Genomic DNA, 11,002 nt, shown 5'->3' with positions numbered 1-11,002 from the left:
AAAAAAAAAAAAAAAAGAAAGGCTCTGGATGAGCAAAGTCCCCTGTGCATCCCCTCCCCCCAGCCCCCACCAGCTCAGCCAGACAGAGAACCTTCCTTTTATAAATGACCCTCCAACAATAGAAGCCTCTGCCTGTGGAGAACGGGATCTAGCACAGGCATCAGTGCCAGCCGGTCCTGAATGCAAACCCAGTGCTGCCTCTTAGTGGTTGTGTGACCTTTAACGAATCGCCTCACCTCCCTGAGACTCAGTTTCTTCATCTGCAAAATGGGAATAAAATACTTACCTTGCAGGGTTGTTGCAAGGACTAGATGAGATCATGCAGGTAAATGAAGAATCCAGCTCAAGGACTGGCTTCAAGCTAAAACTTTTGAGTTTCCCACTGGCATCTACTGCATCCTCTCTCTGTGTCTTCCACGTCCGCCCGTGCTCCCTATCACGTGCTTTGTGACTTTGGTCTCGGAGACCCAGAGGCATGACTTGCTGGGAACACCCACAGTGACCTCACTGCCTGCACCCACTGCGTCCCCCATAGCCCAGGCATACCTGATGGGCTGGGGATGGGGCTGGACACTTGGCGTGACTCTGGTGGAGCTCTGGGAAAGAGAGGAGAGAAGCAGCGTTAGGGCGGTGGCCGGCTGGATGGCAGGAGGACAGCAGAGAGCTGTCCACAAGAGCTGTCAGGGCCACGGGGAAACACAGATTCCCTTCTCCTGCCTCTGCCAACATTCCAGCCCAGGCACCCTAAAGCCCAGCAACACAGCCACTCAAAGCCAAAAGCGATCAATGCCAATCCCACATGAGCGCGCCAGTGTGCCTGCGAGCCCCCAAGGGGAAGGGCTCTCTTTCCTTGGGCAAGGGAGAAATCCCAAATGCTGAGAAATGCACCACGCCTGGGCTGGTGCCATGTGCGCTGAGTACACACTCAATAAAAGTTACTAAACTGATGGAAACACATTTCACCTGGATTCGCTGGACGTCAGAATAGTGACCCCAAGTGGAGAATAGAGATGGCAACCATGAAAGAAGGAAAGATGAGAGCACCGGCCCCGCTCTGTCCAGCTCTGAACATTTCTCCTCTGACCACCAGCTGCCCACATTCCCCTCCTTTAAAGCAGCAACACCGGCTCGTTCAATCAAGTTTTGAGACAAGAAGCAGCCAGGCATGGTGTGCACCAACCAGGGCTAGGCAGCAAATCACGCTCCTAAGGACCCACTGTCCATTGTCTGTTACCCCCCTCACCCATTCCCATCTCCAGGGTTGTCGACTTGTACAAAATTAGGCAAATGGACCCAAGTCGGTGTCCAAAACATCCCAGGGCAACCCAACAGCACGGTGACGAAAGCGCAGGATCCGAGTCCCACAGCACCCTGCTGGGCAGCCTTGCATTACTTAACGCTCTGAGCCTCTATAATGTCACCAGTGAGATGGAACAATCCTTATGGTATTGCTTGAAGATTAAAGGGAATTATGCATATAAGGCGCTTAGACGCTCTTACCATTATTACATCAAGTACAATTAAAAGGGTAGTTAGCGATACAGCCAAACATTCACCCCTACAGTAAAGCAAAACCCTGCATCACCAGCTGCCACCATCCTTTCAGCCATCTTGCTCGATGCAGAATCGGACGTCCAACCTGCACATTCCCAGGCCCAGCCAGAGCCCTCTGAGCCCACTGGCACCTTCCAAACATCCCTGAGCCTCCCCAAAACCGGCCTTTCCTGACCACCAAGTTGCATCTACCTCTTGGAGGAGACGGAACCACAATCCACCAAGGAGAGGAGAAACAGATGACCAGCAAGATTCACCCTCAGATTTCGGGCTGGACCACTGGGGTGCCAAGAAGAGGAGCCCCCTTCAGCCCTCTCCAGGCCCCGCAGCGCCTAAGAGGCAGGGGTGGGTGGGCTCTGAGGCCCAGCTCCCAGCTGAGCCCAAAGTCAGGGCAGCCCCGCTAAGAGGAGGACCCTCCACCCAGCCTCCCGTAAGAAGGCTGCGGCCAGAGTCCCCTCTGCCTGGGCCACCGCCCAGCTCTGAACAGCTCAGCCTTGGAGGCAGCAGGAGGAGGAAACAGCCAAGGGGGGCTGTCAGGGTGGAAAGTTTCTCTGTCTCCCCAGCTCTCCTGGCTCTGAGGGCTTGGGTTTGCATGAGTCAGGCTTGGGGAGCTGGGGGGTGCGAAGGCGGGGGCAGTAAGGAGGGGCTGAGTTGTGTTTGGTTTTCAAGACCCAAACCAGGCTGTTCCAAAACTACCCACTCAGAGGAACGCAGAAACCCAACACTTCATCCGTCTCCGTTTCGCTGGTCCCTCATGAGGAGCCGCTGAATCTCCCCAGGCCCTAGGCCCTGCTCCAGGCCCCAGGGCCACCCTGCTATAAATAGCCCCTCGGGTTCCATCTACTGCTGATCCACAGCCATGTTTGGAGGAGGCTGCCACAGCTGCTTCTAACAACTGGAAGCCACAACCATAGCCAAGGCTGGAGGTGTGGCCGGGAACACGGGGCCAGGCCCAGGGAGCTCAGAGAGACAATGGGATATTGAGACGGGCTTGGCAGGGGGACTGAGGAGCCGAGGGGAGCCAGGGGAGCCGCCACGGGCACAGGGGCGAGAGGGATGGACAGGGCAGGAGAGCCAGCTCCCGCTCGCTTCTCCACCCCCCCTCCCCAATGTTACAACACTCCACATTCCTCAGCCTCCCCACCCCAAAAAACCAGGAAAGATAAATAAAAACTTGGCCCCAGCAGAGTCTGGCCATACTGCCTCCAGAGGTGATAAGACAAAGTCCTAGCATGGGGGGAGGGGTGGCAGGGGAGGAGACTGCCCTGGACAATGACCCCAGCACAGAGGACAGGGACGAACAGCTGGACAGTCATCCCCTGATGAATCACTGGGCTGCCCTCTAACTGACAGTGCTTCCTGTTTTCTGCAAAGTTTGGGGGCATGTGACACTCACTGGCAGAAAGCAGACGTGCACAGGTAACACGTCTGAGGGTTGGTGGGAAGAGTCACAAGGAGAACCGGAGAACCAGAAATGGGTCGGGGGCGGAGCATGTGAGCAACACAACTTAACGCTCCAGGAAACAGTGACCTCCCACATGCAGGGCTAGAGACGGGGCACCTTCGGCAGCTGCCTGATCACACAGGCCGTTTTCAAGAGGGAGGCTGTCCTCTCTGCTCCCCATCGTCATGTGCATTCTCTCATTCAGTGAACTTCACTGAGGGCCACCGGCTGTGCGTGAGGTCCCTGACCTCAGAGAGCTTACATTCTACGAAGGAAGATACTCATCCACGAAGCCAGTGTAAGAAGCAGTCGCTTGGTCTCACTGACCAATCTGTAAAATGGGTACAGCACAGTCTTGTGTGATATACCTGCTCCACTTAGAGCCTCCAGGAAAAACTACCAGAGGGCTTTACAAAAAGTACTCTAAACGCTTTATTTTATAAAGAAAAAGAAGCTCTCTGTCTGCCTGTAATTCCATTCCTTTCCTCTCTGGGGCTGTCAAAGTCCTTTACCCACATGCTCTGAACTTCTTCCCTGCTCCACCCAAGACATAGATCAATAATAGGACTTTTGATCCAACTCCCTAGGCACCAAGATCTCTCCCCTATCATCATCACCAAAACACAGTCTCTCCTTTGCTTAAAGGACACTGTGAAAGGAAATTCCACAGCCTTCCTCAAACAGTGTCTTACTTCTCTTACTATCAGGAAGTTCCTCCTGGTATCTAACCCTCACCCTTCCTGCTACAGATGTGGCCAACTCTGTTGGCTTTGGTCCTCACTGCAGGCGGGAGCTGCAGCCCACCGCTCAGATAGATGCTCCATGGCAGCTCAAGATCTATGACCCTCGGCTCCGTTTTTTGCCTTCTTCCCCGCCATGTAGCAAGAGTGGGAACCCGAGGACCTGGGTGGGGTTGGTTTGGAGCAATGACTGTGTGGGAAGAGTCCTGCCTTCCTTTGAGGTTCATAGACCAAACACAACAGCTCTGGACCAAAAGAAAAGCTGTTTCCGGAGCCCACGTCCCCAGGGGCACAGTTGGGAGGAGGGTCTGGAAGCAACACCAGGGGCCATGTCAGGCAGGCAGAGATTGGTGACCAATCTACGTCAGGGGCCCTTCCCCACCCCTATGACTCCTCTGGGGGCTGTGGCCACCCCCTCCCCTCCACACCAGCCCCTCCAGCCACACCCCTTCCTCTCTCCTTCCTGCCCACCCGCCTGGATTTTTCCAAAACAAAGTGCGACACAGCACATCATCCACAACCTCTGCAACACACCAACCCCGTTGGAGGAAAACAGCCATTCCTGCCCTGTGAGTCCTGGGCTGCGGGCCAGAGACAGGAAAACAGCTCAACAAACAGGCACATTATCACAGCAGCAGGCCCAGAGCAGCAACCATGCCGCTTCGGAAACGGGTCTCCTCACCCAAGGCAGACTGCAGGAGAGCCCAGTGGCTGGGGCGGGGACCCTGAAGTCACCCAACCTGGGACAGGTGTCTGGGATCCTCAGAAATTAGGTTTTCTCTCTTCCTTTGCAGTACTTGTGCCATTCTGCAATCTGCTCACTTGCTTAGCCTTTCATGAACTCCTTTAACTAAACTAACTAGCCCCAAACTCATCTTGTCCCTTCTCCCATACCCAGGCAAGACGCCACCCTTACCCACCCGGCACGCACAGACACACACACTTTGATCCCAGATCAACAGAACTTTCCCCTAAAAAACCTCTCATTCCAACTAAGCGGCAACCTCTTTCTTCTCCAGGACCAAGGTCATACATACCCTTGCATCAAAAAGTTCTCCATGATGTCTAACTTCACTCTCTCTTGCTGCCGCCTTACCTTGTAGGATCTGTCTGGCCCAGGCTGCAGTTGTGGGGAGCAACTGCTCTAGGACTCGGCTCATAAGAGTGTCTAGACCATTGGCTAAAAGGCTTGGTTCACACACCATCGCCCTGTCCCCTGGCCAAGGGTTGGGAGCCCTGCAAACACCAGATCTAGGCAGCTGTCCCAGGATGGGATGGAGAAGACATTCATTGAGTCAGTGAGCCCCTCCAAGCCTCTGTTTCCTCACCTATAAAATGGGGCCACAGCATCGGCCATAGTGGGATGTCACGGGGATCAAAAAATACCCAGCCAATGGGGACTTCCCTGGTGGTCCAGTGGTTAAGATTCCACGCTGCCACTTCAGGGGGCGTGGGTTTGATCCCTAGTGGAGGAACTAAGATCCCACATGCTGCACAGCACGGCCACACACACACACAAAATATATACCCAGCCCAGTTCCTGGCCCTTAGCCAAAATAACAGTAATAAGACCGGTTAACATTTATTGAGCACATAGTATACCCTTTGTGTGCATTAAGCTAGTTAACCTTTAGTAGCAGGCACACAAGAAAATTACTTTCTCCCCTGTACCCCAGCCCCAGAAACATCACAAACTCGGACAGGGGTCCATCCCAGCATGTGTGCTCCACGCCCATAGGACCCGCGCGTACCTTGAACAGAGCCTTGCCCATTAATTTGAGAGGCATATTTCTGCTCTTCCTGGCGGGGCCCTGTGCGGCCCGGGGGACACCTCCACCTTGCCGGGCTGGCCTTGCGGGGCTGGCCCAGGGCAATGTGACGGAGGTGGTGGGCTCACCACAGAAGTGTGCTGCCTGCAGCAGCCCAGCGCCTCCCTCCAAGGCCCTCCCCGCCATGGGTCAGGCAGCTGTCAGATGATAGGGCCTCATGCCATCAACAGCTCCCCCTTGCCAACCACCAAAACCACTCCCTGTTCCTCGCAGATCAGGGCGGGCAAGGATGGAGAGGCCAGCAGAGGGGCAAATTGTCAGAGAAGGGCAGGGAAAAAAGAGAAAGGTCCGACGTTGCCGGGCATCTGCCCCTGGGGTGGTGTGAGGACAAGCCCAGGCAGGAGTTCGGCTCAAAGCAGGGTCCCAGGAGAGCCCCTCTTCCCTTCCCTGGGGTCCTTCCACTTAAGGAATTTGCCCATCGCCCTCCACCAAAACCGCAGGGCAGGAGGAGCCCATGAGACCAACCAGCCCATGTTCCTGCTCCCTCCTGAATCAGTGGCATTTAGCCCATTTTCAAAGGCTTCTCGCTCTGAAGAAGCAGAGCCTGCGATTCCCCAGGGGCTGATGGCCCTCCAAGAGCCCAGGAGTCCCTCTTCATCTCTGCCCCTAGTCCCTCTTGCTGCAGTGTTGCCCATACCCCTGGCCATTGCCCTGGTGGCTGCTCACCACCCAGTGAGGCCTCGCACAGCAGCCTCTGCTCCCCTCCATCCCCACCCTGCGGCACTAAGGTCTGCCTCAGTGACGGACAAACCAACTCTGGATCCAGCTGGGCTGGAGGCTGAAGCCGAGACTAAGGTCCAGTGTCTAAGTCATGGGGCCTGCTCACCCTCCCAGCCCCTCTCCCCACTCCGGAATTGAGCTGAGCTATTCTACAGAGGCTGCAAGGGACGCCCACCAAACAAGACAGGTGTTAGGCATCATCCGCCTCCCCCATCCCGCGCACCCCAGGGACTCGCCGCACCTTCCTCCTTCCCTTCCGAATACTTACATCTTCCTCAAGGCTTTTCCGTGTGTTTCCACCCCGGAAGGCTCCTTCTCCCTGGAGACAAAAAAAAGGCAGTCAGAGAGGGCAGTCGAGGAAAGTCATTGAAAGGTACCAGGTCTTTCATCTGCTGGATGTGGCAGTGGTGGGGGTGAGGGCTTGGCAGAAGGGCCTGGGAGGGGGCTTGGTTGTTTGTGTAGCATTTCTCTGTCCACTAACGGCCCTTCAGAGCCAACCATATCCTCTCATTCGTGTCTCTCCTGGGGGAGATGTTATTATTCCCATTTCTGCAGATGAGAAAACTGAGGCACAGATAGGCTCAGGACTTGCTACAGTCTCACAAATAGAACCTTGGAGGAGTTGGGAGGTGAACCCAAGTCCTCCATCTCTGAGCCCATCACTCCATGCCGGCCGTTGCCAGGAGACGCCTCTCAGCTGCCAGCCTCGGTTTCCCCACCACACGACCCACCCACTTCCTTCCCTTCCTCCTCCACGGAGCCTTGAGGAAATCGTCTGTCTGCTGAGTCAGAAAGACGTGTTTGGAAAGATCTGCCTGGCTTTCTCACATTCTACATATCTAATAAAGAAGCCCACGTTTAACCACGGGCCTCTCCCTCCCTGTCTGCCTAGTTCCCCAGCAATCCATTTCTGAACACACAAGGGGATGCTCCGATATCCAGCTTTCAGTGCCACCCATGTCTCCATCCTTCCCCCAAGTTCCCCAAATCTACTCCAGAAGGGTGTCCTCAAACACATCCGTTCACTTTCCCCCCAATCTTCCTTTTGCTTTCCCGGCCTCCCCAGGCGCTCACCCTGCCCTACCTGCTGTCACTCACCGTGTCCACTACATTCTTTGGAGCAGTTTCAGTGTTGACGGGCTGTGGGCAGAGGGAGAAAACAGCATGAGGCCTCAGGGCAAACATCCCCAGGTTGGCTCTCTCCCCGGGGGCTGGTGGCTGTGATGGGCAGAAGGCCTCCTGAGATAGCACCGATGGTGCCAACCCAAGACTCAGACATATTGTGCTGACCCCAAGCTTGGGGGGCAGAGTCTGGAAAATGAAAGACAATCCTATTGGTCCTAGAGCCATCCAGCTTGACAAACTTCACTAAGGCCCCTAACTCCGACAGTCACCGACCCCTCAAAAAGGAACAAGGAGTGAGTAAGTGACTCTTGCTCCTACCTGCCAGGCATGTGTGCCTACACCAGCCACTTCATTTATTCACAAGAACCCAGTGAGGTAAGTACTATTACTACCTTTGAGCCCCACTTTACAAATAAGGAGAAATTCGATGAGTGGACCAAAGCCACTGACTACTAAGGGGGACAAAAGGGTTGGAACCCCATCTTGGGTCTCTACACTTCATGCTGTGTGAAACCACAGCAGCCGCAGATACCAGGCCTGCCAGAGTCTTCATGCTTCGGTGGGCTTTCAAGGGCCATCCCCACCTTTGGCCCTGCCCCCTTGCGGACCTCAGTTTCCTTACCCCAAAACTCTCTTCCATCCAGACCCCTTGCTGTTCCCACATCCGGGCTTATTGTTTGTGGAGCAGCTTCTCCTCTTTTCTTACTAGCTCTCCTCCTCGATGAAGCCCTCCCTGAATACCCCAGCAAAGGGGTCTCTCTCTCCCACCTCAGAACTCCAGTAAGCCTTACCGTCTGAGCTACTTATCTGGTCCTCAGCGTGTGAATAATCTCATTGTGGGAATATGTCTAGTTCCCCAACTCTCGTTTTATTTTTATTTGTGATTCTTATCCCACCTGCCTCCGAAACAGATTCAAAGAAGCATTTTTACCAACTGAGTTGCCATAGCCCTCGGGCCGGAGACTGTGCCGTATGTGTAGCGAGCCGTCAATAAACACCCGTGGACTGATCCTGTCCCTCACCCTGGTGCCATCCTTCCCTTGTGCAGACCAACTTCCTACTAAAGGCATCCTGAAATGTGGGCTCCTTGGACTCCCCCATAATGAGAGAGAAACTCCCCATTCCAGGGCCACCTCCTGACCACGGTCTCAAGGGCTCCATTCCCAACTCAGTGATGTGGTTAGAGGGGCCCTTGAATCACACAGATGGACATGGACATGAACGTCAAGGTCATGGAAACAAGCCTTTGCTGAGATGACTGTGAACCAGGTTTAGACAGTAAGTCTCTGAATAGGAAGCACCTGCCCCAACCCCATCCCGGGACCTGAGGGTGAGCTGTTCATGTCTGAAGACAGGGGAGTGGACAGAATGACCTCTGAAATGTTCTGGCATCTGGGAGGAGAACTGGGCCAAGATAGGGATGGAGGAAGGAAGTGGGCTGAGCTGAAGGCAGTAGCTCTCTTTCTAAAAACGCCCAGACTTTCCCCCTACTGCCTGGGAGACAAGAGACTGAGGCCAAAACTTCTTTCCAGGTGGGTGAAACCCCCTGTGTAGTTCAGGGTCAAGGCAGCTTGGGAGGGTTGAGGGAAAACAGAGTCCAGGGATGCCGTATCAGCCAGCCCCTCCCAGCCCCCTAGGTGGGTCCACCTGGAGTCTGAGGATGGCTCTGCAGGGGGAGTCAAGAGGCCACATTCTGTCCCCCCCAGCCCAGTCCTAATCCTCACCTAGCCAGCCCCCAGAACCCCATTCCTGAGCCACAGGCCACCGGGCAGGAGGCAAATGAGCCCACAGGAAATCCCCCGGGATCCCTTCCCCAGACTGAGCTCTAGGAGCTGCCTAACAATGAGGACCAGGGTCTCCGCTCAGCCTCCAACCACCACCCGGCCCCACCCAGGGGAGTCCTCTGCAGCAGTGCCAGCCTGCCCCAGCCCTCTGGGCCTCCACCCATCTCTTCTGGTCCAGGGCTCTGTAATGCTCACGTGGATACCATGGGCTGGGCAGAACGGGCCAACTGCCCCCGCTCTGAGCTGCTCTGGCTTTCTGTGGGGAGGAGAAGGCTTGGAGGGCAGATCACAGGGACCTTCTGCATGCAGAGTCTACACAACAGGACTGCCTCTGAACCCAGACCTCCCAGTTCCAAAGCCCTCCCTCTTCACAGTCTATATAATCCCCCTCCCTGACTGGGGGGGTCAGAAACGCGGTGGGATGGAGCAACCGGAGACAAGAGTACCTGCCCCAGGCCCATCACAGGCCCTGAAGAGCCTCCCAAGAGACCCCGACGGGGCAGAGCAGAATGAGGGCCGGGGGTCTCAAACTTCAGTGGCCTCCCAACCACCTGGAGGGCTGTTGACGGACACACGGGTGGCTGGGCCCTCCCCAGAGGGTCGGATCCAGTAGCTTAGAGAGGGACTCAAGAACGTGCATCTCTAACAGGTTTCCAGGTCTGGGGATGACACTTTGAAAACCGCTGGTCTAGTCTGACAGCATTGGCAGCAGACGGCTGGGCCACATCCAGACTCTCTCTGCTACCAACTCTGTGACCTCAAGCAGGTCACTCTGTCCTTGCTGCTGTTCAGCGGGAAGGCATGGTCCTCTTTTGTGAGAAGCAAATGAGATGAAGCACTTAGAAAGGGCCTGGCACTTAGGAAGCTCTCAATAAATGTGAGCTGTTATTTATCAGCTCCGACTGCACAGGTGCAAGGCCGGGCCCTCTCCCAGCCCACCCTGCCCCACCCTGCCCCTCCTGCCCCATCCCTCCTGGGTCTGACACAATGCAGACCAGAGAGTCAACTTTAGAAACCACAGGCCTCAGCAGGGCACGAGAAACTTCTCTCCCTGCCAGCAACCATCTGTGCCCCTCTGCTCCCAGCCCTTCCCCACAGGGCCAGCCACCAGACGCCTGCCTTCAACGTACTGGTGGAGAGGCCTTCTGAGGAGCTAAAAATTTCCAAAAATACTTTCCAACCTCAACACCCAGTGTTTTCCTGCAGTGTTTGCAAACACGGCCCAGCAGGCATGCTGCGCTCCCCACCCCTCCCTTCCACCCCAGTCCTCCTGGGATTGAAGTCCTGCTTCTCTGCTTTCCATGCGCTGCCAGCTCTGGGGCTGCTGGGAATGAAAAAGCCAAGGGAACTCATCACGGGGCGGGGTGGGCGTGGGTGTTCTCCCCTGAGGCTGCCCCTGCCCTAGGCCCTGCAGGGAAGCTTGGGTATACTAGGGAAAGCTCCCAGGCCATCAGGGCTGTGGTCTCCCGAGGCCACAGCCCCAGAGTTCCAGTGGCTGGCAAAGACCCACTAAGCCTCGGCTGTCACCCTACCGTTAGCTCGGAAACATACACACACACACCATCTCTGCACACCACTCCTCAGACACCATCTCCTCCCTCCCCATTTCACAGATGGGGAACCTGAGGTACAGAGAGGTGCGGGTATGACTTGCCCAGCCTCTCGCGGTGAGGTGCATGGCAGGACTCAGGTGGGCACCCAGGTTTTATAAAGCCCATCACTGAGCTCACCCACCGCCCCTCACCCCAATCCCCAGCCAGCCTGCAAGCAGGGTTAGCTCTTGCCTCTTGGTTGGCGGACTCTGCT

General features: G+C 55.7%; 1 protein-coding gene across 8 annotated transcripts in view; it reads right to left on the bottom strand.

The window, feature by feature from the left end:
* TNS1 (tensin 1) overlaps nucleotides 1-11,002 on the bottom strand; it is a 207,197-nt gene that overhangs the window by 95,744 nt on the left and 100,451 nt on the right. For 7 of the 8 annotated variants that reach the window (XM_024763297.1, XM_024763300.1, XM_024763304.1 and 4 more), the window contains 3 exons: nucleotides 7,386-7,427; nucleotides 6,556-6,606; nucleotides 547-596 (listed from right to left, as the gene is read on the bottom strand). In XM_024763297.1, coding sequence (XP_024619065.1) covers nucleotides 547-596; nucleotides 6,556-6,606; nucleotides 7,386-7,427 — 143 coding nt within the window. Of the gene's footprint in view, nucleotides 1-546; nucleotides 597-6,555; nucleotides 6,607-7,371; nucleotides 7,428-11,002 lie in introns of those variants that run through there. The other variant, XM_024763303.1, reaches the window with a different exon arrangement.

The sequence above is a fragment of the Neophocaena asiaeorientalis genome, unplaced genomic scaffold (assembly GCF_003031525.2).
Source record: "Neophocaena asiaeorientalis asiaeorientalis breed wild unplaced genomic scaffold, Neophocaena_asiaeorientalis_V1.1 scaffold86, whole genome shotgun sequence".
NCBI lineage: Eukaryota > Metazoa > Chordata > Mammalia > Artiodactyla > Phocoenidae > Neophocaena > Neophocaena asiaeorientalis.
The sequence above is the reverse complement of the archived record's forward strand: the minus strand, read 5'-3'. Positions and strand labels throughout refer to the sequence as shown.